This window comes from Hyla sarda, chromosome 6 (assembly GCF_029499605.1).
Source record: "Hyla sarda isolate aHylSar1 chromosome 6, aHylSar1.hap1, whole genome shotgun sequence".
In the NCBI taxonomy this organism is placed as follows: Eukaryota; Metazoa; Chordata; class Amphibia; order Anura; family Hylidae; genus Hyla; species Hyla sarda.
In genome coordinates, this window is record NC_079194.1 from 138,764,367 (window position 1) to 138,789,644 (window position 25,278).

General features: G+C 47.2%; 2 protein-coding genes across 10 annotated transcripts in view; one reads left to right on the plus strand and one right to left on the minus strand.

The window, feature by feature from the left end:
• MON1A (MON1 homolog A, secretory trafficking associated) overlaps positions 1-6,480 on the minus strand; it is a 41,400-nt gene extending 34,920 nt beyond the window's left edge. The window contains exons 1-5 of one of the 5 annotated variants that reach the window (XM_056525219.1): positions 6,438-6,480; positions 5,601-5,730; positions 4,324-4,461; positions 3,816-4,247; positions 2,713-3,478 (exon numbers count right to left, since the gene is read on the minus strand). In XM_056525219.1, the coding sequence (XP_056381194.1) occupies positions 2,713-3,478; positions 3,816-4,247; positions 4,324-4,456 (1,331 nt within the window). In that variant the 5' untranslated portion in view covers positions 4,457-4,461; positions 5,601-5,730; positions 6,438-6,480. Of the gene's footprint in view, positions 1-2,712; positions 3,479-3,815; positions 4,248-4,323; positions 4,462-5,600; positions 6,081-6,437 lie in introns of those variants that run through there. The other 4 variants (XM_056525218.1, XM_056525217.1, XM_056525221.1 and 1 more) reach the window with 4 other exon arrangements.
• Positions 3,372-25,278, plus strand: part of LOC130276192 (RNA-binding protein 6-like) — an 82,549-nt gene continuing 60,642 nt past the window's right edge. For 3 of the 5 annotated variants that reach the window (XM_056525201.1, XM_056525205.1, XM_056525206.1), the window contains exons 1-5: positions 3,372-3,492; positions 12,269-12,343; positions 12,518-14,855; positions 15,354-15,443; positions 19,541-19,610. In XM_056525201.1, coding sequence (XP_056381176.1) covers positions 3,443-3,492; positions 12,269-12,343; positions 12,518-14,855; positions 15,354-15,443; positions 19,541-19,610 — 2,623 coding nt within the window. In that variant the 5' untranslated portion in view covers positions 3,372-3,442. Of the gene's footprint in view, positions 3,493-6,139; positions 6,297-6,493; positions 6,550-12,268; positions 12,344-12,517; positions 14,856-15,353; positions 15,444-19,540; positions 19,611-25,278 lie in introns of those variants that run through there. The other 2 variants (XM_056525202.1, XM_056525203.1) reach the window with 2 other exon arrangements.

Here is a 25,278-nt window from a genome sequence, read left to right on the forward strand (position 1 = left end):
GACATCACATGATCATCAGTTATGGTGTTAGGGTGCGTTCACACGGAGTAATTCAAGAGGAATTTACTCAAGTAATTCCTCTTGAATTCTCCGCTCCAAATTAATTCACATCTCCTCTGCCCATTGACTTTAATGTTTTTTCCAATGTCCTGTTCACACTGCTAGCGGAATTCCGACGCTTAATTCCGTTCCGCTTGAAGAATGAGCATGTTCATTCTTCAAGCGAGCAGAAATCAATAGAAGTCAATGGTAAAACAAAATTCCACCCGACATACTGGCGATCACGGGGACGGAGCATAGTGACGTCACGGATCAGCCCCCGTGTGATGTCACGCTCCGCCCCCTCAATGCAAGTCTATGGGAGGGGGCGTGACAGCTGTCACGCCCCCTCCCATAGACTTGCATTGAGGGGGCGGAGCGTGACGTCACACGAGGCGGAGCCGTGACGTCACAACGCTCTGTCCCCGTGATCGCCAGTAATCAGACCCAGAGCGAACACGCTCCGGGGACTGATTCTAAAGGGGTGCTGCGTGCAAGATCACGGGGGTCCACAGCGGCAGGACCCCCGCGATCAGGCATCTTATCCCCTATCCTTTGGATAGAGGATAAGATGTCTTAGCGCCGGAGTACCCCTTTAAGTCTGTAGTCCAGGTTCTTTACCTAACACAGGACTGTTTACACTGAATACAAGTGTACCAATCCCTCAGTTGTGAGCCAAACTCTGTGTTCTACCTGTTAGTAACAATTGATGTTCACAGAAAATAGAAATCTTGACCACCGTGATGAACATAAAGGGAGAATGTAAATGGGTGCACCAGGCTAGATCCTGTCAAGCTACCGGCATTTGTCAAAAAGGGGTGCCCTACTCCCATCATAAAACAGACTGTTGAGGGACTGATGGCACCAGGTCTCACTCCTGAGACCTGCTGCCATCATAACTTAAAAGCCGGGGAAGTGGGCAGCATGCCACTCCATTACCTGCCACCTGGGGCTGCCAAAATCTCGATTCCCTACTGGTAAATTCATATTTACCACAGAAGCCCTCATTGGTCAATCAGTGGGGACCAATGAGGACAGCCAACGGGAAATAAGAATTTTTTTAAGTGAAGTGGCCATATACTTTATACAGTACCCTTCGCTTTCTCCAAAAGCCTGCCCGTCCCTACAGTTTATGATGTGCAACTGTGTATGATGTGGGACCGGAGGTACATAACACTGTTTGATAACTGATCGCGGGTACCGCCGGTCCCACAGCTTACACAGTTGAAGATATGTATAAATTTTAATCCTGAATCGTATTAAACATGTATTTTTAGAGCATTTTTATTGAGCCCCTCAGCCCCGCTCGCCTCTGCTTTGCTTCCTGCAAGATACAGACAAGACTACAACTCCCAGCCTGTCCTGACAGTGAGGACATGCTAGGAGTTGTAGTCTTGTCTGTAGGTAGCGGGGAGCAATGCAGAGGCAAGTAGGGAATAGGGGCTCACAGCCGCGGCTCTGTAGGGGCGAGCGGGCGGCTGGAGGGAGCGCAGGTTACTGTATAAAGTATATGGTCACTACTCTCGTAAATTCATATTTCCCATTGGCTGTCCTCATTGGTCCCCACTGATTGACCATTGAGGGCTTCTGCGGGAAATATGAATTTACTAGTAGCTAGAGTAGATTTCAGTGAAAAAGATGCCACAAATGTATTAAAGAGTTACTTTAGACAATTATTTTTATTTATCCTATATGCCCAGGCTGCCCCTATTAAAATAATAAACTTTAACTTACGGTACCTTCCGCCACCTCCTGATGCTGCTTATTTCAGTCTCAAGTCCTCTGGTTTTGGAACACGACAGACTGCAGGTCAGGTTATTGCCAGCTGCAGCCATGTCCAACCTCAGCAGGTGATAGGCTGGGCAGGAGTCTCATGCAGCGGGCCTGGTCTATGACATTTCTGCTCAGCCTATCATCAGCCAAGACAGACATTGCTGCAGCCAGTAATAAGCTGACCCGCAGTGTGACGTGCCAGGCCCAAAAACCAGGAAGAAGATGGGTTGGAGGACTGGAGACAGATATCGGCGACACTGGGGGAAATTAAGTAAAAGTTTATTTTAAAGGTGGCAGCCTGGGAATATTAAATAAAAACTAATAATTGGCTGGAGTACCCCTTTAAGAGGCTTGTGTCTCTCAATATAGCTGGCACATCTATCTCCACAGTGCTTTAACTTAAGAACAGTTGTAAACACCAATCTAAAATTTTCCTCAAAGTCAATAAGAAAGTTTCAGAATTCTGTATGCAATGATGAAGGATCAAGTTTCAAAACACTAGAATATCTAACAAAAAGTGGGCACAGTCACATGGCCAATATTCAGCATGCAGGGGCAGAACAAACTGATACTAGGACTACTAGGAAATGCGCCGTCTTTATAGACGGCAATGCATTTTTGAGCAGATTCCGCAGGAAAAATGAACTCCGGAATCTGAATTTCTGCAGCAGATGTTAACGCCAAAAAAATTCTGCTGTATGCACAGTGAAGCAGTTTTCCATTGAACACAATGGGAGGCTGCTGCAACAGAATTTATGACAGATTTTTTTTGTAGGATTTTGCTTAGAAATTCCGCCTTGTTAATGGGCCCTTAGAGGTTTTGGCTACCTACAGACTGTCATAACTGAGCTCTGCTTACTGTCAGTTTAGTTGCAGATTGATCAAGGTTGTCCTTCTCACCTGGTGAAGAGTCCGGAGCTCTTGGATTTGTATAGGAAATGTCTCAGTTCTGGGACCCCAACTTGTGCAATGTTGTATACAGAGTTTCTCAGAGCTTCCTTTAATGATGCCCATATTCCTCGTTTCTCCAGGCGCTCCACTATCTTCCTCTTGCAGTCAGATGCAGTAAAAAAGTCCTCACGGTCAGTGGACACCATTAGGAGGAGCAGCTCTGGCTTGTGGCTCAGATACGAAATGTGAGTATGGAAGAAACCAGATGGGTTGAACTTTGGGAGACACACAGGAGTCCAGGCTTCGCCCTCCCTGAAAGAGCTGGACGATGTCACCAGGTTGAAGAGCAGGTGGATATCAATGGGGTGCAGATACTGATCCTTCTTTCTGACCAGGGTGACCAGCTGCTGCCTGGACATAAGGATGGAGAAAACAAGACTCTTGGCCTTTGCTTGCTGGAGACAGTAAGTGACAGAATCCCTTATTCCTGAGGCTAAAGGAAAACAGCGGACGGCAGCCAGAAGGAAGCTGGGGTCAGTGTCCATGGAGTTCAGAAGGTTGTCTGTGATGCGCTCGGAACCGGAAAGCAGTCGCCGTAGGTCATAGCTGGGTCGTTGCTGGAAGAGGTGGTGGAGCTGAGTCCCGGTGACCAGGCTGACAATCTGGTAGTAAACATACAGCAGCTCCTGTGCAATCTCCTGTTCCGACTGACGAGTGTGTGACACTGAGACCAGCACCAATGGGGAGCGCCGCACAAACACCACCGTGTAGCCATCTGCCAGACAAAAGGTAAAACATAAAAGACACACATAATGTGCAGACCAGGGATATCCCACCACTTCTCCTGACAGCCAAGGAGGTCAACCTTACATCAGAGATGTCTTTTTACTTTGCTGTCAATAATTCTCTACATTTAGATCTGGAAAAGTTGGGAGACAAAACGTAGCTTACCTAGAGTCGTGAATGTCTAAAAAAAACACAAGAGTGGGGTGGAGAGTATAAGGATCAGGTACCAGGAGTCTGGGAGAGAGGGGTGTCACCCAGCTTTTCTAGACACAGATAGAAGATAGAGAAAGAGGGATTTACAGGAGATTGACTAAACAGATTGGTACCTGCATGGATGGACCGGATGGCATTTTTGTCTGTCTCCAGAAATGACACGAGTGCCATCATGACTCCAGCCGTGCTAGACAGCGCCTCCTCTGACTGGTAGCGGGAATACACTGGCTTCCCTGCTTCACTCAGCACAAACACATGCTTCTGGTGCTGGTACCAGTCATCCAGTGAATGCAATCCTCCATCTCCTTCTTGGCTTACAGGCGGTGCAGAATCTATGTCGGCAGTCACCTCCCTATTCTGTTCATCACCATGGCAGGAACTTACACTCAGCTGAGTGCTGAGCTTACTGAAGTCTTGAGTGATCTCCTCCATGTTCTCCATTTCCCCCTCTGGCCCAGCATTCCCAGACACGTTCCCCTCCACCTCTCTAGTGAGGTCCTCATATGACTGCGCATGGACAAACATGGCTTCATCCTGGCTGGCCCCTGAAGATAGAATAGCAAAGTTTAGAGAGCAAACCTCTGCAAGAATCAAAGATTGGGCTGCAGAGCTCACACTCACCGGGTTCGGTTCCCTGGATCAGTGCAGGGGCTGGGCTCTCGGAGCGATCATTCCCTTGTCCTACAGACAGAGATGAAGCTGCTGAGGACGTCGCAGTCTCCCATTGCAATTGTTTATCCACATCTGAAGCCATCAGGTCTGCATGAAAGAGAACCAAGTGCCATTACAGCTGATGAACGGAATAACACAGTGCACATTTAGTGGCCACCAACAAGCAGTTTGACAGTTGGAGGTATATAGATACATTGGATGAACCTCATACAACAGATGTTGCAAACTTACAACTCACTGCATGTAGTTGCAAAACTACAGTTGCTGGGAATTGTAGTTTTGCAGCATGTTAAGTAGGGATCGACCGATTAATGGTTTGGCCGATATTATCGGCCGATATTCACATTTGGTATCAGCAATTACCTTGCCGATAATGCGGGTGCTTTAAATCAATGAACTGCAGCGGCTTTTGCGGGGCCAGAGAACTGCCGCCCACTTCTCTCCCCCTGCCTGTCCTGGGGTCCTGAGTCCAACCACTGACGCTACCCGATTGCCTCCCCCATCCCCGGTTTTATAATTACCTGTTCCTGGGGTCCGCGCTACTTCTGGCTCCTGCGGCGTCCTGCGCTGTTGCTGTGTGCTGCGCAATGACGAGTGACGTCCTCAATACGACATCACCGTCAGTGGCCCGACGCACAGTGACAGCTCAGGAATAGCTTGGACCCCGGGAACAGGTAATTATAAAACTGGGGATGGGGGAGGCAATGGGGCCGCGATCTCTGGTCAGAGGATAGGAGGGGGGGGGGGGCAATTGGGCAGCGGCGGTGGTGGTTGGACTCAGGATCCCCAGGACAGGCAGAGGGAGAGAAACGGGCAGCGGTCTCTGGCCCCGCAAAAGCCGCTGCAGTTCATTTATTTAAAGCGCCCACTTTAAATCATTGATCTGCAGTGGCTTCTGCGGGGCCAGAAAAAGTTTATCAGGGTATACCCGCACACATGCACCCTCATTCTACCAAGGAATGGGGGGGGGGGGGGGGGGGAGACGGGGGAAGTAAAACAGAATATCGGTATTCTTATCAGCTATTGGCTTGAAAGGTCACAGGTTATCAGTACCGGCTCTAAAAAAACAAAATCGGAGGATCCCTAATGTGAAGGTCAGGAATTTAGAGACCACTGTTGCATGATTTAGGGGCATGCTGGAAATTGTAGTTTTGCAACATCTGGAAGTCCACAGTTTAGAGACCACTGGCTTAGGATATCCAAAAACATGGCTGATGCCCACTTACCTGGCCTTGCTCTCCGCCTCACAGCGATTAGTGACAGCCTTGGCTCCCATACACAGCACAGCCTGAGGTCAGGGCCTGCCCCGATGCACTTTGGGGATTGTAGTTTTCTGGTGAAAGCCCTGCAGGAAGCCTGGAGAAGAAAATGATAATAACATCCCAGTAAGAGGTCACGGGGTCAGTACCAGGGACCTGCACGGACAGGAAGTCCCTCCCCAAGAACCTTAGCCCCACTGTATGTACTATACATACATATCCTCCTCTATTCACTACACATATAACTCCAGGGCTAGGCTACAGCAATAACCATTACATATGCGACACACCTAGCCCTCACAGGGGGACTACAACTCTCAGCATACCACCCACGGCCTTCACAATCCCCTGCTTCTCTCTTGCGCAGGGACTACATTTCCCGACACTCCCCAACCACTGCAGCTTTGCCCGTTGGGACTTGTTGTTTACACAGCGTTATTTCCGCCGCTTCTGAAGGGGTAAGAACTACAATTTCCATAATGCTGTGCGGGAGGGGCGTGTGACGTATTTCCGCTTTGGCGCAGAAGTCGCTTTCGTCGTTCTGTGAGAGGAAGAGACGGAGAAGATCCATAGTTGAGGCGCCTTGACGCGTAACTGAGCCTGAGCAGGCGGTGGGGCAACTTGTGTGTTGCCGGGAGTCCGCTGGGACTTGTAGTGTTACAGGTAAAGCCTGATAGCGCGCGCGCTGAGCATTGTAATTCCGCACTACAGAGACTCGAGGGCCGTTGACTTGTTCAGTAGTGACATAGCGCGGAGGATGCTGGGAGTCATCGCCCTGATTTTGCGGCATCCTGTAGCGCCCACCTGTTATTATACTGCCGTGTTATGCGCCATATCATCATCATGGAGGTCACGTGATCTCTCAGTATGTCGGGGGCCTCCACCACCTCGTGCCCTCCCTCCATCTTGTTTTATGGTGAACATCTCTTTAATCACAGGCTGGGTTCACAAAATAGCTTAACACCTTTTTAAGGGGGGAAATGTATTTGTTAATAGAGGTGTGCTATTCGTTTCCCATTTCCTAAAATAAAAAGGACCATACTAAACACCAGTTCTTTAAAAAAAAAATGTATTGCACACAATAGAATGGTTGACTACGACCACCTAATGGTAACCGCTCTGAAACTCTGCAGCATGAAGATAACACTGGTGGGAATGGGTTTTCTGTTGACCCTTATATGCTGTAGAATTTCTGGAACTGCTGCAAGAATGTTCATGCCTTTGGCTGAATTCAATGGTGATGATGCAGGTCTGCGCTTTCCTAGCACCTAATGGACTTTTGGTGCCACCTGCTGCAGTTGAAATCTCTGTAGTGTGAATGGGCCCTTAAGGAACAGGCCATTTTACACCTTAGGACCGGAGCGTTTTTTGAACATCTGACCACTGTCACTTTAAACATTAATAACTCTGGGATGCTTTAAGTTATCATTCTGATTCCGAGATTGTTTTTTCGTGACTTATTCTACTTTAACGTAGTGGTAAAATTTTGTGGTAACTTGTATCCTTTCTTGGTGAAAAATCCCCAAATTTGACGAAAAATTTGAAAATTTAGCATTTTTCTAACTTTGAAGCTCTCTGCTTGTAAGGAAAATGGATATTCCAAATAAGCATTTTTTTTTTTTATTCACATACACAATATGTCTACTTGATGTTGTCATCATAAAATTGACAAGTTTTTACTTTTGGAAAACACCAGAGGGCTTCAAAGTTCATCAGCAATTTTCCAATTTTTCACAAACTCACTATTTTTCAGGGACCAGTTCAGGTTTGAAGGGTCTTCATCTTAGAAATACCCCATTATAAAAACTGCACCCCCCCCCCCCAAAGTATTCAAAATGCCATTCAGTAAGTGTTTTAACCCTTTAGGTGTTTCACAGGAATAGCAGCAAAATGAAGGAGAAAATTCACCATCTTCCAATTTTTACACTCGCATGTTCTTGTAGACCCAATTTTTGAATTTTGACAAGAGGTAAAAGGAGAAAATTTATACTTATATTTGTAGCCCAATTTCTCTTGAGTAAGCACATACCTCATATGTCTATGTAAAGTGTTCGGCGGGTGCAGTAGAGGGCGAAGGAGCGACAAGGGGATTTTGGAGAGTACGTTTTTCTGAAATGGTTTTTGGGGGGCATGTTGCATCTAGGAAGCCCCTATGTTGCCAGAACAGAAAAAAAAACACGGGGCATACCTTTTTGGAAACTAGACCCCTTGAGGAACGTAACAAGGAATTAAGTGAGCCTTAATACCCCACAGGTGTTTCACGACTTTTGCATATGTAAAAAAAAATATATATTTTTTCACTAAAATGTGTTTCCCCCCCAAATTTCACATTTTTGCAAGGGTTAATAGCAGAAAAGACCCCCCCCCCCCCACACACACTATTTGGAACCCCATCTCTTCTGAATATGAAGGTACCACATAAGTGGACCTGAAGAGGAGTCACATTTGGCTTTTTGAGAGCAAATTTTTTAGGAAGCCACTATGGTGCCAGGACAGCAAAATGACCCCCACATGGCATACCATTTTGGAAACTAGACCCCTTGAGGAATGTAACAAGGGGTACAGTGAGCATTTACCCCCCCCACTGGTGTCTGTCAGATCTTTGGAACAAGTGGGCTGTACAAAATTTTTAATTTGCACAGCCCACTGTTCCAAAGATCTGTCAAACACCAGTGGGGTGTAAATTCCCACTGCACCGCTCATTACATGCCGTGAGGGGTGTAGTTTCCGAAATGGGGTAACTTGTATTTTTTTTTTTTTTGCGTTTGTCAAAAACCGCTGCAACAATCAGCCACCCCTGTGCAAATAACCTCAAATGTACATGGTGCACTCCCCCTACTGGGCCTTTTTGTGCCCCCCAGAGCACTTTGCGCCCACATATGGGGTATCTCCGTAGTCGGGAGAAATTGCATTACAAATTTTGGGGGCTTTTTTTCCCTTTTACCTCTTGTCAAAATGAAAAGTATAGGGCAACACCAGCATGTTAATTGTAAAAAAAATTATTTTTTTACACTAACATGCTGGTGTAGACCCCAACTTCACCTTTTCATAAGAGGTTAAAGGAGAAAAAGCCCCACACAATTTGTTAGGCAACTTCTCCCGAGTACGGCGATACCCCATATGTGGCCCTAAACTGTTGCCTTGAAATACGACAGGGCTCCAAAGTGAGAGAGCGCCATGTGCATTTGAGGCCTGAATTAGGGATTTGCATAGGGGTGGACATAGGGGTATTCTACGCCAGTGATTCCCAAACAGGGTGCCTGCAGCTGTTGCAAAACTCCCAGCATGCTTGGACAGTCAACTGCTGTCCTGCAATACTGGGAGTTGTTGTTTTGCAACAGCTGGAGGCTCCATTTTGGAAACAGTGGCGTACCAGACGTTTTTCATTTTTATAGGGGAGGGGGGCTGTGCAGAGGTATATGTATATACGTATGTGTTTTTTTACTTTTTATTTTATTTTGTGCTAGTGTAGTGTAGTGTTTTTAGGGTACAGTCACACGGGCGGGGGATTACAGCAAGTTTCCCGCTGCGAGTTTGAGCTGCCACGCAAAATTTGCTGCATTGCAAACTTGCAGCCTGATACTCACTGTAAGCCCCCTGCCCATGTGAATGTACCCTGTACATTCACAGGGGGAGGTCAATCAGTGCATGCTGGTAGCTATAGTTTTGCAACAGCTGGAGGCACACGGGGTGGGAAACACGGAGTTAGAAAACAGACAATGTTTCCCAACCAGTGGGCCTCCAGTTGTTGCAAAACCACAACTCCCAGCATGTCCAGACAGCCGAAGGGCATATTGGGAGTAGTAGTTACGCAACAGCTGGAAGAGAACCGTTTGGGGACCACTGTGTAGTGGTGTCCAAGCTGTAGCCCTCCAGATGCTGCAAAACTACAACTCCAAGCATTCTCAGGCATGCTGGAAGTAGTAGTTTAGAGCCAGATGTTGCCGAACTACAACTCCCAGCATGCTTGGACTTGTAGTTTTGCAACATCTGGAGGACTACAGTTTGCAGACCACTAATGCAGTGGTTCCCAATCTGTGCCCTTCCAGATGTTGCAAAACTACAACTCCCAGTATGCCAAAACTGTCCAGGCATGCTGGGAGTTGTAGTTCTGCAACATCTGGAAAGGCCAGTGGTCTCCAAACTGTGGACCTCCAGATGTTGCAAAACTGAAACTCCCAGCATTCCCAGATGCCAAGGGCTGTCTGGGCTTGCTGGGAGTTGTAGTGTAAGGGGACCAGATGGAGCAGTCCAGATCGCTTTACGGCGGTCTGGACTCCTGCAAAGGTCCCGCAACGCCGCCGAAGATCCACTCACCTGTCGCCACAGTCTCTGCTGTCGGGATCCGGGTCTTCAGGGATGAGGTAAGTACCGGGGGCCGGGCCCCAGCACTACCCCGTCCTCCGGTCTTCCTCCCGTTCTCTCCGGACTTCTGGGGGCAGGGCGGGAGGAAGTAACCGCGACCCCCCCTCCCCCCCTTGCGATTGGTCGGTTAGTTCTAACCGACGAATCGCAGGGGATAGGAGAAGGTGGCAGGCTTTCCACCTCGCTCCTATACTTCAGCATGGTCCTGGTTGTCTGTGACAACTGGGATCATGCAAAATTACCGGGCGGTCGGGTCCCAGAGACCCGATCAGCCCGGTAACGCTGCAGATCGCATGGGCGATTTCCCTCGCGACTTGCGACTATCGCAGACATGGGGGGCCCCCCTCGGCGTTTGCCCTGGATGCCTGCTGAAGCATTTCAGCAGGCATCCGCTTCCGATCTCTGCCCGGCGCGCGGCAGGGACCGGAAAACGCCAGGACGTCCTTGGTCCTTAAAGCCCAGGGTGCCAGGACGTCCCCGGATGTCCTTGGTCCTTAAGGGGTTAAAAGGTTCAGTCTAAAAAAAAAAAAAAAAAAAATGTTATCCATAGGATAGATCACAGGGGGGTCCGACCGCTGGGACCAACACCCACCGCGCCTCACACATCCCCCAGCCCCCCCCCCCCCCCCCCCCCAGCACCATATTTATTACAAACCATGTGACCATGTATTAAATTTGGCGCACGTACTAGTTATCACCACAAAATTTTTTAGCATAGAAAAATTATTTACTTACGGCATCTTTGATAATTCACACACCCTCTCTTATGTGTTTTATTTGTTTGAATATTTGTTCAGCATTCTGGGATATGCTGGCTCTCTTCAGTTTCTGTTTGCATCATCATGATGATGATTATTTGTACAATATTAAAGGGGTATTCCGGGCAAAAATTTTTATCCCCTATCCAAAGGCTAGGGGATAAGATGTCTGATTGCTGGGAGCCCGCTGCTGAGACCCCACGAGATCTCCCTGCAGCACCTGCATTCTATGCGTATGCTGAATCTCTAGTTTCGGAGACCTCCGGGTTTCTGAGACTGGGGACGTGACGTCACGCAACGCCCCCTCCCATAGACATGAATGAGGGTTTGTGGCGTGACATCACCTCCCCAGTCTCGGAAACCCGGAGGTTTCAGAAACTGGAGATTCAGCATCCGCATAGAATGTGGGTGCTGCAGGGAGATCGTGGGGGGTCTCAGCAGCGGGCTCCCTGCGATCAGACATCTTGATAAAATGTTTTTGCCCGTAATACCCCTTTAATCTAATATTGTACAAATAATAATCATCATCATCATCAGTCTGGGCAGAAATACCTCATTGACTTTCTCCTGTACTACAGTGGTCTCTCAAGTTACAATATTAATTGGTTCCTGGATGACCATTGTATGTTAAAGGGGTTGTGCGCTGCCCTGCGGTTCGGAGCTCCGCTCACAGCGTCCGGAAGTTCATTACTCCGAACGCTGTGTGCGGGCTTCCATGTTCGCAGCCGCCGGGCGTGACGTCTCGCCCGGCCCCCTCGTGACGTCTCGCCCGGCCCCCTCGTGACGTCTCGCCCGGCCCCCTCGTGACGTCTCGCCCGGCCCCCTCGTGACGGAAGCCCGCACACAGCATTCGGAGTATTGAACTTCCGGACGATGTGAGCAGAGCTCCGAACTGCAGTCAGCGCACAACCCCTTTAAAACCATTGTATGTTGAGACCATAACTCTATGGAAAACTGGTAATTGGTTCAGAAGCCACCAAAATGTCATCCAAAAATAGAAAAAAAGTGAGCATTAAAGAAAAATAAGTAGATAATCTAGATAAAGCAAATCTTTACATGTAAGAGCTGCTGGGAGCTGTAAATCACTCTGGGTTGGTGGAGCTGCACATGTAGACAGTGGACAATGGAGCCGCCCTTATTTGGTGTCCAAAGGAGCAGCCAACTGTGGCATAGGTTAAGAGTAGTGCAGAACATGTAATACCTCCCCTGTACCGTAAGGAGGCGCTAACAGACAGGAATTCAGTGCATACATTTCAGTAATACATTCTGATTGGTCAGTTCTTCCAGCCATTGACATGTTTCACAGATCTGGACTGTCTGTAGCATTGTATGTTGAGTCTGGTTTCAAGTGACAATGGTCCAGAAAGGACTATTGTATGTTGAGGCCATTGTAAGTTGAGGGATCATTGTATAATAAAATTGAGCAGCCATGTTGAAAATTCTACAGGTCACATAACTTTGATTCTGTTCATTATGCAGAGTGTTGAGCTGTTTTAATATTTTCTCTTGCAGATTTATCGTAAGGTGGTGTGAACTTCAGATCAGAAAAATGTGGGACGGCCCCCGACAACCAGTTCCTGGATTTCGGTGAGCATTTGTCCATACATGGCGTCCTATAGAGAAACATGTGACGATACACGTCCTTTTGTCTCCTGCAATGTACCTCTGCAGGAGAAGTATATCAAAAACTACTATATGTGAACACAGCCTAATACCCTGTATTTTTGATGCAAGTTTTGGCCTTTGTTGTTTTCTTGACAGGGCTGGCCCTGGAGAATCATTTCCACCTAGAATTCCACCAGGTGCCCATCCAAGAATGCGAGGACGACCTCCTTTCCCCTTCCGGGATGGACCCAGGGTTTCTAATCCTCGTTTTGGTGGCCCTGGAGTTCCTCCCTTTATGCACAGGGACAGGGACATGGCCATGGATGGAAGTTGGGAAGAGGGCAGAATGCTACCTGAGGAACAGCTGCAACTGTCCAGAAGGGCAAGGCTTAACATGAACTACAATGCAATGACTTTCAGAGAAGGGGAGGGGACAAACATAAACTATGGGGAGATGGGTGGCCAAGAAAGTGAGTTTAGGGCTCGCTTAGCCCCAGATATGGACTACAGAGAGAGAAAAGCAACCATCTTGGATCAGAGAGGGATACCTGATGTGGATTATAGGCATGAAGAAGGACCAGCCATTGCCTACAGAGAGAGACTTCCACCCCCTCCTATCTTTAGGGAAAGGGAAGGCTTTGAATACAGGAGGCGCTTGCTTGCAGAGATGGAGCTCAGAGAAAGGGAGGCATTGGAACAGCAGAGGCAAAGAATAAGCACAGCAATGAATTATGCCGAGAAGGAAATGGAAGAAATGGAGTACAAGCGTCGCCTAAATGCTTTGCAAGAAATAGTCCTGAGACAGCGTGAATCTTCTGAGTTAATGTGCAGGGACAGGCAGTCAACAGACATGTTACTCAGAGAGAGGGAGAAGATGCTAAGAGAGAAATCTGCATTAGATTACAGGGAGAGAGGCATTCCTGCACATTTTCGAGAGTCTGCAGACCTAGACTTAAGGTTCAGAAACATGGACCAAGAAAGAGGACTGGAGTACAGAGAGAGAATAGTCATCGACTACTCACATAATGAGAACACAGGGCAGAAGTGCATGGAGAAAAAGGTCCAAGGCACAGAGTACATGCTGGGAGATTATAATAGTAGTGTGAGTTTACAGAGTGATCCGAACCTGGAGACAGACAGCATAACGTGCAGGGACCTGGAGTCTTCTGGGGAGTCGGATGCCGCCTATAAAAAGAGAAAGGTAGAACTTACAGGGACAAATAGTGACACAGACTATCGGGCAAAAGAGAGTGCAGACTCTGACTACCGGGGAAAAGAGACATCAGATTCAGACTACAGAGGCAGGGATAACACAAATTCAGATTACAGAGACATGGAGGTTGTTGAATCGTACTATCAGGACAAAGAGAGTGCAGATTCGGACTACCGGGAAAGAAAGAGTGCTGATGCAGATTATCGGAACAGTTCAGAAAACACATTTAAAAAGACTGCAGACACAGTGGACAACCCTTCCAAGCCTTTGAAAAATCAAAAAGAGCTCAAGAGCGTAATGGAAGCTCCTGATTTAGTGTCAAAATCTCTCTCCAGAATGGATCAAAGGATCCCCTTCTTGTCTTATGATAAACTACAGGTTTCATCTCTGTCCAATATAAATGAGACTCTTTGTCAGAAGGGGGTGCTGACAGCAGCTAAGGGAGGAGCACCAAGTAAGTCAAACAAATGCACCTACCCTGGGAAACTAGATGTAGACTTCAGAGATCTTCCCAAGCAAAATCTTAACCAAGAAACCAAAGAAGCAGGTAACAAAGTCATGGGGTACTCATCAGTCAGCAAGGAGCTTTGTCAAAGTGATCAAGACATGCGCAACAAGGATAACTTCAGTAAGAATTCCACTCAGGCGGGTGGTGATCAAGACTTGCGCAACAAGGATAACTTCAGTAAGGGTTCCACTCAGGCGGGTGGTGACCAAGACATGCGCAACAAGGATAACTTCAGTAAGGGTTCCACTCAGGCGGGTGGTGACCAAGACATGCGCAACAAGGATAACTTCAGTAAGGGTTCCACTCAGGTGGGTGGTGACCAAGACATGCGCAACAAGGATAACTTCAGTAAGGATTCCACTCAGGCGGGTGGTGATGAAGACTTCCGAATGGATAAGTACATGCAGAAGAAGGATGAGGATTTTCGAGCTGGGAAAGACCAGACCTCTGTGGACTCCCTTAACCAGAACTCTGTGCTATTAGACTTCATAAGACTGGCAGCTAAGGAGTTAAAACAGCAGCAAGAGAAAGGAGATGTCAAGAAGGAGACCGCAGGACAAACAGTCATTCGTGCACCAGAGAAACAATCAATGGCCAAAATGTCTAACCCGACTACAAGCACCCTTAAGTCAAGAGGAGAACATACCCACAGTGTTGAATTTCTGGGTCGACAGGACACAGACTACAGGAACAAGGATTACAATGATGTTGATTTAAGAGTTGGTTGTGCCTCGAAAAAGAAATCTCATGGAGAACTTCAGCCTGGGAGTAAGGTATTAAGGGATCTATTGTACACTTGTATGTATGTATGTATGTATTGGGGGGGGGGGGGGGGGGCAGAGAAGGATAAGAGATTCATGTAGATATGTAAACAGGTAGGTGACCAAGAAGTTTATCAGCACACTGGAGCTTCATATGAGAGTATAATATTAATGAAGCTTGTCACCATTATGTACAGCAGCACTTTATCAGGGGAACTGCATGTCAACTGGGAATTGTGGGAGAAGTGATGTAAGGTGCTCATTGTATCCAGTGCAGCAGCCAGTTGTACAGACAGTGGGAAACAGTCACCCAACCAGTATCTGAGCCAGCACTGATGTAAATCACAATATAGTTGTAGATGTTGAACATATGAGTGAGGAGCACTAGTGGGTAAATGAGATGTAAGAAGGTGCAGTATTTTGGAGAGACAGATAAGTAATGTAATGATCGACAGGGCAGGCATTTATAGAACTAATGGGTTTATCTAATGCATTGTTTTTCTTCATTAGGATAAAGACTATAGAAGGAGTGCTATCCCTGATGGTGCCACCAGAATTATATGGCTGGATGGTCTTCCAACTGGAGGATCTAGAGAAGAGGTAAGTCTGTTTCATGTGATATGTGTATCTCTACCTAAGGGGGGGGGGGGGGGGCAGTGTCTATGTGGAGGTAGAAAACTGACTGGTGTAGGATGTATATAGAGTACTAAAGAAAAGCTGGTGTCCACAAAATATTTACACATTTGTAGTAATCTTCATGTAATCCTCTCTCATTGAACCACCCCCCACTGAGCTTGTGCTTTTACACAGCTGTCTAACTGGATAAGTAGAGTTGCAGTGTAAAAAATGAAGGTGGCCAAGAGAATAGCTAAAATTCAGCTAATATTGAATAGTAGGAAAACACTAATGGGAACCGTGGTTTTTTTGTAATCCATAATACTAATCACAAATGTTAAAGATTGTGCATGCTGACTATGGGCGCATTGCATTTACCAATGTGTGAGCAGTTACCATCAAGGTTCACAGCGTGGTTAACATCTATGTTGGGGCTTCAGACCCCTGCCGCTGAGGGGAAGGTAAGTGCTTCTGATTATATTCTAGTTGTATTCCTATAATTTACTAGAATCTTCCATACATGAGGTGAGCTCTATAAAAAAATAAAATAAAATATAGTATGTGGCTGTGTGTAGAGTTGTGAAGATCAACTATTGTTGCTTCGGGGGTACTTTTGGATGTTTTGGACTTATTTATGGGGCAATATTGCTCTGAGCCTTTAGTCACATCAACACAGTTAAGTTGCTACTTCCATTTGTTACCTAAAAGAAAAATTGCAGTTAATACGATACCAATGTTAAGGTTTACCTCGACAACCCGGGAGAATGGGATGCAGTCGTATACCACAGCATACTCCCTCTGGATCCATTCATTTTTTTTTTTTTTAAACTGTCTTTATTACAAAGCATGTGCAGTAGAAAAGTACAATGTTCAGAATGAGTTACCCAGTCGGTAGCACAGTCCTTACCGGCACGTCAGGTAGCTGTATACAGTGCAAAATACAAGAAAGGCACACTAGGAAAAAAGAAAAACCACAAAAAGGAGCCACACTAAAACCAACCACTTTGAGTGGGAACAGTGGACAGACAAACTAAACACTAGAGACAATACAAGGACAACTGACAAGACGTACTGACATAGAAGTGCAACCGCCGGAGGGAGAAAGGGGGGGGGGAAGGAGAGGAAAGGGGGGGGGGGGGGGGAAGGAGAGGAAGGGGGGGGGGGGAAAGGAGGGGGATCCAAACTGGTCTCTCATAGATAGGAATCTAGAGATAGTAAAGTTCGCCTGCGGAGAAGCACACCAGGTTGACCACACCTTTTTGAACTTAGATTGGTTCTTGCAATGTTTGTAAATCAAATACTCATAATTAATCATGGTGTTCACCAACTCCTTCCACCCAGCTATGGTGGGTACCCTGGGATCCATCCATCTTAAAGCTATAGACTTTCGGGCCAAGAATAGTGTCTCCCTTAAAAATACAATCTCACAAGGGGTCCACAGCTTCTCATCAATTATACCCAGAAGGCACACCTTGATATCAGGAGGAACAGAGCGTTGTAAGAGTGAACTTAGAAAGGCTAGTAATTGAGTCCAAAAGTCTTGAATGATTGGACAGGACCACATCAAATGTAGGAAGTCCGCCCCTGGTGTTCCACAGCGGTGACAGTTCGTAGATGTGTGCCTACCCATCCGGACCAGACGAGCAGGTGTGATAGGATTGATGGAACATATATAACTGGATAAGCCTATTATTGACAGCGGGGGACACAAAGAGGTGAGAGGAGAGAGCCTCCGTCAACACTCTTCCTCAGACAAGTCCGGTAGAAGAGTTTTCCACTGCATCTCAACTGGAATAGGGTCACCCCTCATCTTGGCATTCAAAAGTGTAGTGTAGAGAGCAGAAATAAGGCCCCGAGGTCATTGCGATTTAAAGACTCCAATGATAGGGAAGTTAGAGGGATCCATTCATTTTTAAAGTGCTGAAAGTAATGTAAATGTTACTACATCCGGGAAATTTGGGAGTGTATACAGTTTTTTTGAGGGACTCATGTTTCGCTAATCATCTTTTGATACCCACAAAAAATTGTATGCACTCGCAAATGGGCTGAACTTTTAGACTAAATTTGCCACTTCGAATTAAATGAATACTGCAGCTGTAATCCATTGTATACATTAACATCCACTTCTCCCAGGTTGCTGATATATACAAAAACTTTTGCATTTTATAAAGTGTGAACCTACCCTAACTTGGGGAGGCTTATGACCACTGCAAAAAAAGCTTTTTATGAACCACATTGTACAGGAAGAGATTTATTTGGAATCTAATTTTCATTAATGGCACATTCAGTGGGACATTGTATACTTGTTACTTCTGTAAGGGCAGTTAGGTCAGTGCTGCAAATATTTGGGGATGGTGTTTGTCTCGTCAGTCACAGCACTGTTGTTACATTGCTACTTAAAGGGGTACTCCCGTGGAAAACTTTTTTTTTTTTTTTTTTTTTAAATCAACTGGTGCCAGAAAGTTAAACAGATTTGTAAATTACTTCTATTAAAAAATCTTAATCCTTCCAGTACTTATTAGCTGCTGAATACTACAGAGGAAATGGTTTTCTTTTTGGGACACAGAGCTCTCTGCTGACATCTCTGTCCATTTTAGGAACTGTCCAGAGCAGCATATGTTTGCTATGGGGATTTTCTCCTACTCTGGACAGTTCTTAAAATGGACAGATATGTCAGCAGAGAGTTCTGTGTTCCAAAAAGAAAATTTCCTCTGTAGTATTCAGCAGCTAATAAGTACTGGAAGAATTAAGATTTTTTAATAGAAGTAATTTACAAATCTGTTAAACTTTCTGGCACCAGTTAATTTAAAAAAAAAAAATAATAAGTTATCCACGGGAGTACCCCTTTAACAAATCCCTAGTATGTAAGTGACATAATTGCTAAGCTGTAAACAAAAGCTACGAGGCAGCGTTTCCCAACCAGGGTGCCTCCAGCTGTTGCAAAAATACAACTCCCAGCATGCCTGGACAGCCGTTGGCTGTCCGGGCATGCTGGGAATTGTAGTTTTGCAACAGCTGGAGTCACCCTGGTTGGGAAACGCTGCTATGGGGAGTAGTTATCCCGAGGTTAAAGGGGTTCTCCCTTGCTTATACTGTTTTTTATTATGTTTGTGTTTTTTTTGTGTGTGTTGTGATTATGTATATATGTATTTTCTTACCTTTTGTGAAGATCCGGAAGCTGGCCCCTTTTTTCTTCCAGTGGCTTGCTGTGCACCTCGGCCTCCGCCATGTTGTGTTCGGTAAGTGGAATGTCGGGGGGTGTGTTCTTGCTTCTGTCCTTCCTATCTTCTGACGTCCGAGGCGAATCTTTTCTTCCTGTTTCTTCCATGGCTCAGTGACGAATCTGCGGCCTCTTCCGGCGCATGCGCAGGTAATTATTTTTTATTTTTCTACCAATAGTTTTTTTTGTCTGCGCTTGCGCGAAGCTACGCTATTAGCGTAGACCTAACGTATGCTACGCTGTTAGCGTAGCACTTGCGTACTTGCGCATGCGCAGACAGTTTATCAATTAGACAAAAAAAACTTTATTGGTTAAAAAAAAAAACTACCTGCGCATGCGCCGGAAGAGGCTGCAGATTTGTCGCGGAAGAAACAGGAAGAAAAGATTTGCCTCGGATGTCAGAAGATAGGAAGGACAGAAGCAAGAACACACCCCCCGACATCCCACTTACCGAACACAACATGGCGGAGGCCGAGGTTACACAGCAAGCCACTGGAAGAAAAAGGGGCCAGCTTCCGGATCTTCACAAAAGGTAAGAAAATACATATATACATAATCACAACACACATAAAAAAAACACATACTTATACACACATAAAACACACACATAATAACAAAAAACAGTATAAACAAGGGAGAACCCTTTTAAACTGCTCTATTGCAGTTTGGTTTTTCTTAGGCTGATGACTTGTTATATCTTCACATAGTATGCTCCCCCTGCAGGTCAGTGTGGGGAGGTGTGTATCACTACAAGGGAGGCACATATCATTACAGATGAGGGGGCACACATGGCTGTACATGAGACATCACTGAGAAGCATCAGTCTGTTTATTTGTCTTCTCATTGTAACTATGCTTTACAGATCCTCTCTGCACTTGCCGGTGCAAGCCCCCTGTCTGAGCAAGGACCGAACCTCATAGGATACATTCCAGGTGAGTGGTGATGTCTGGTTTGTAAATTATTCCCACATCCTGTGTCATGACTCTCACAGCAGGAGCTGAAATGCTGTAAGTCACTTAAGAGCCAGCTCCATACAAAGTTTGACCTTTCTTGTCCAGTCCTGCCTATAGAAAATCATAGATGATAGGCACTGGAAACATGAAAATATGTTTAGGTGTTTTTGTCTATATCCTCTGATCACCTTTCATCAGTACCCAGACTGAAAGGCCCTAGTCGTCTATGGAGCTTGACAGAGGCTCATCCAAGAGGCAGCAGTGGGCAGCAGATGGATACATTTCTGTCTGATCCTTTTTACTTAGTTGACATTTATCTAAATCTACAGTCACATTTATCCACCAATTTTAGGGTGTGTTAACACTGCGGTCTGTCCCTGTTTTTTTTTATTTTTATTTTATTTTTAAATCCCCATTTTGGTTCCGTTCTTGCAGGCTGTAAATGGATTAAAAAACTGTTAAAAAAAATCCTATTCATGTCAATGGGATTTTTTTACATCAGTTTGTACCAGTCTGCACTCATATCCGTTTTTCTGACAGCATAAAAAACGGCACATGCAGTATCTTATTTTTTTTTTCGTCCAAAAAAACGGGAAAAAACCCAGATGCAGTAAATTTAACATTGAAGTCTATGGAAAACGGGTGAGCCTTTTAATGTCATCCATTTGCATCCGTTTTTTTCAATACGTTTTTACTTCTGAGCATGCTCAGAACAAAAGATAACATCCGTTATTGTGCGTTTTTTTAATTTTTTTTTTTGACGGAAGAAGAACGGGATGGGTCTAGACGGCTGTGTGAACGCAGCCTTACCAGTGAACAAGTAGTGAAGGTTTTGCAGGCAAAAAATGTCTTTGATGTAGTCTACCATTCTTGGAGTCAGGGGAGAAGCAAATACAACCCCCTTTATGCAGATACATTTTCCCAGGCAAGTAAGACCAGAGCAGTATAGAGAAGTCTGTAGAAGGCAGAAATTTTTGCCTCAAGTGGAGCCTGGTCATCCTGATCTTATTGTGGCTGGCGATCTCTCTCCTGTATTGGGGGCAGCTCATGTTAATGGATTGTAAGCCAAATGTTTATTTTCCCAGAGTTGGTGTGTGGTAAAGTCAATGTAATTATTCCTTGTGCAGATTCTGAATGTGGCAGGAGCAGAACACAAATCTGTTTTTCCTTCTGTTGTCTGTGTACTGACTAAGAAAAATGTCACATGTCTAGGTCGCCTATAGATAGGTCTGGAATGATCAAGATCTGAAAGGGGTCCTTAGTGGTTACTCCTACAACAGGAGAATTTCTGCAGCATTTTCCCATTTCCTATCTCTTAGACAGTAGCAGTGCATCATCCTTTTCTACAGGGTTGGCAGAGGGTTCTTGTTATAACAGACGACTGACTAGTTAAAGCCACTCCAAACCGTAGTCTAGTCCTTATGATATTGCATGACTGGCCCTGATACAGAAGAATATATCTGCTAGAGGGATTATCTACTCCTAAAAATTCAATAAGGAGATTTTTTATTTACTAACCGTAAAATCTTTCTCGGAGGATCCATTGGGGGACACAGACCGTGGGTGTATGCTGCTGTCTCTAGGAGGTGTGACACTATGGTAATAAAAAAAAGTCGGCTCCTCCCAGCAGGATATACCCGCCTCCAGGCCCTGAGCTAATCAGTTTTAGTTCCAGAGCAACAGGAGAGGACCGACAGGTCAAAGAAGACCCAAACTGTCCGAGAACCAGAAGAAAAAATACAACTGAACACACCCTTGGACAGAGAACCGAAGAAAACCCCAAAAAAGGGTGGGAGCTGTGTCCCCCAATGGATCCTCCGAGAAAGAGATTTTACGGTGAGTAAATAAAAAAATCTTTCTCTATCGGCTCCATTGGGGGACACAGACCGTGGGACGTACCAAAGCCGTCCCTTGGGTGGGCAGATAAGCAGTCAGGCAGACGCCCGTTCCACTGCCTCCTGCAACACTTTACGGCCCAGACTAGCATCAGCCGATGCGAAGGTATGAACTCCGGTAGAACCTTGAGAAAGTGTGCAAAGACGACCAGGTAGCCGCCTTGCAAATCTGCGAGGCCGATGCTCTATTCTGGAGAGCTCAGGATGCCCCAACAGAACGGGTAGAATGAGCCACGACCCTGAAAGGAGGAATCTTCCCCTTACAGCGATAGCCTTCCGAAATGGCGGACCGAATCCACCGAGAAATGGTGGCCTTGGAAGCAGGTTGTCCCTCGCGACGACCTTCCGTAAGGACGAAAAAGGAATCACACTGACGAAACGAAGAAGTGATGGAGAGATGAGACCGAACAGCCCGAACTACATCCAGCTTGTGTAGTAAGCGCTCCTTAGGATGAGAAGGAGCGGGACAAAAAGACGGGAGGACAATGTCCTCATTGAGATGAAAGGCCGAACCACCTTAGGCAAAAAGGAAGAATCTGGCCGGAAAACAACCTTGTCCTGGTGGATCACCAGAAACGTAGAACGACAGGAGAGAGCTGCCAATTCAGACACCCTCCAGATGGAGGTGATAGCAACAAGAAAGGCCACTTTCCAAGAAAGGAGGCGGAGAGACACCTCTCTAAGGGGCTCAAAGGGTTCACCCTGTAGGGCACTCAGGACCAGATTCAAGTCCCAAGGGGGAGAGGGTGACCGATAAGGAGGAACAGCATGCGCCACTCCTTGAAGGAAGGTCCGGACATGAGAATTAGAAGCCAGAGGCTGCTGGAAAAGAATAGCAAGGGCCGAAACCTGACCTTTAAGGGAACTGAGAGACAACCCCAGTTCCAAACCAGACTGCAAAAAGGAGAGAAGACGGGGAACCGAGAAGGTTACAGGGGATAAGTCCTGAGCTTCACACCAACGAAAATAAGACCGCCAAGTACGGTGGTAAATTCTTGCGGAGGAGGGCTTAAGAGCCCTGAGCATGGTGTGAATGACTTGGGAAGAGAACCCGCGGGCCCTCAAAACCGCGGTCTCAACCGCCACGCCGTCAAATGCAGCGACTGTAAATTGGGGTAGCAAAGAGGACCCTGAGAGAGCAGGTCCGGACGGAGCGGAAGGCGCAGTGGAGCGTCATCCAGGAACCTGACTACGTCGGCGTACCACGACCTTCGGGGCCAATCTGGAGCTACCAAAATGGCGGGGACGTCCTCTGTTTTGAGCTTCCTCAGAACCCTGGGAAGGAGCGGAAGGGGAGGGAACAGATAGGGTAGGGCAAACCCCAAGGAATCACTAGGGCGTCCACGGCCAGAGCCTGAGGGTCCCGGGACTTGGACACAAAAGGAAGGATCTTCCGATTGTGCCGGGACACGAAGAGATCCACGTACGGAATGCCCCAGAGGTCGCAGAGTTGCGCGAAGACCTCTGAATGTAGAGACCACTCGCCGGGGTTGGGTGAGGACCGACTGAAGAAGTCCGCTTCCCAGTTGAGCACCCCCCCGGAATGTGAATCGCCGAAATGGCCGGAACTTTGCTTTCCGCCCAGATGAGAATCTTGGTCACCTCGGCCATGGCTGCCGAGCTGTGAGTGCCGCCTTGTCACATGATTTATGCCGTGGCGTTGTCCGACTGGATGCGGACAGGATGGGACTGAAGCCGGGACTCCCAATGCAGAAGAATCGCCTGTAATTCCAATATGTTTATCGGAAGAAGGGCCTCTCAGGGAGACCATAGTCCCTGAACCGTCCAATCCCTGAACACGCCGCCCCAGCCCGACAGGCTGGCATCCGTTGTAACTACCTGCCAGTCAAGGGGAAGAAATGACCGCCCTTAGAGTAGAAGGGGGGAGCGGAGCCACCAGAGCAGAGACTGACGGACCCTGCGAGGGAGAACAATCTGACGATCGAGGGACAGAGGAGACCTGTCCCACCGAGAGAATCACCAGTTGAAGAGGGCGGTAATGAAACTGGGCAAAGGGTACGGCCTCCATAGTTGCCACCATCCGACCCAGGACTTCCATACAAGTGCAGTTGGAGACCTGGGTCCGAAGGGAGCGGACCCCCGACAGAAGCGCTAGATGTTTGTCTGGCGGGAGGCAAATTCGGGCAGAGGCCGTGTCGAATCGAAGTCCCAAGAAGGTTAGAAACTGGGTAGGACAGAGGACTGAGTTGTCCCAGTTGACCATCCACCTGAAGCGTTCCAGAGTGTGGAGAGTGACGTCCACATTCTCCAGAGTCTGAGCTCTGGTTGGAGCCTTGATGAGAAGGTTGTCCAGGTAGGGTATCACCGAGACTCCCCTCGACCGTAACAGGCCTGTCACTGGCGCAAGGATCTTGGTAAAGACCCGAGGAGCCGTGGCCAGGCCAGAGGGCTACAAATTGAAAATGCCCCTCCGGAACCGCAAAGCGGAGGAACCGATGATGGCCCGGAAATATTGGCACATGGTGGTAGGCATCCTTGATGTCCACCGAGGAAAGAAACTCCCCTTGTTCCAGGGACGCCACCACCGAACGGAGAGATTCCATTCGGAAGTGGCGGATAAGAAGATGACAGTTGAGACGCTTGAGGTCTAGGACTGGTCGCATAGAACCATCCTTCTTGGGAACCACCAAAAGATTGGAATAGAAACCCTGAAACCGTTCCCCTGGAGGAACAAGAACGATAACCCCCTGGAGAAGCAGAGACTGGAGAGCGTCTCGAAATTGCCTCGCCAGAGGAGGAGACCAGGGGGGCCCGGGATCGAAAAAAGCGATCCCTCGGGAGGGAGGCAAATTCGATTCAGTAACCGTTGGACACCACGTCCCTGACCCAAGAGTCCTGAATGTGTTAGGTCCAGATGTCTCGAAAAAGTAAGAGACTACCTCCCACCCGAGGAAAAAAACGCGGGTGGGGGATTCACTTCATGCAGAAGTGGGTTTGCGGTTGCCTGATTTGGGCGCAAAACGGCCGGACCGGTTGGTGTCAGACTTCCAAGATGGGCGTGCCCAGAACGAGGGAGCCTTCTTGTCCCGCGAAGGCGCCTGCCCGGACCCTTTGCTGGAGCCAAGGGTCAGAAAGGACCGAAAGGAAGAGGACTTCCTTTGGGAAGTAGGGCGAGCCTTATTTTGAGGCAACAAGGAACTCTTACCTCCCGTCGCCTCAGAGATAATCTCATCAAGGCACTTGCCAAAAAGACGGCCACCCGTATAAGGAAGGTCAGTGAGAGACCTTTTGAAAGCGGCAAGCTTTAAGCCACATAGAGCGGCGGAGAGCCGCTAGGTGACCCACAGCAAATGCAGAACAACGGGCTGACTGCATGGAAGCTGCGCACAGCAATTCCCCAGCTTTAGAGCATTGGAGAGCCAGAGCAGACAGATCCTCTGGGGGGGATTCCGCTAAGATACCCTGATGGAGCTTTTGGCACCACTCCAAAAAGGGCCTTGGACACCCATGCCGAGGCAAAGATGGGAAGAAAAGAGCCAGCTGCTTCAGAGGCAAACTTCGCTAAGGATTCTACCTTCTTGACCGTGGAATCCTTGAAGGCAGCGGCATCTGCCAGTGGCAGTGTAGTCGCCTTAGAGATCCGGGAGATTGGTCGATCCACTGAGGGAGGGGAAACCACTTTAGTGACAAGGTCCTTGTCAAATGGATAACATTCTTGAATCGTCTTGATTCCCGGGAACCTCTTGTCTGATTGTTTCCATGCAGATTCCAGAATAGTGTCAAAGTCAGTG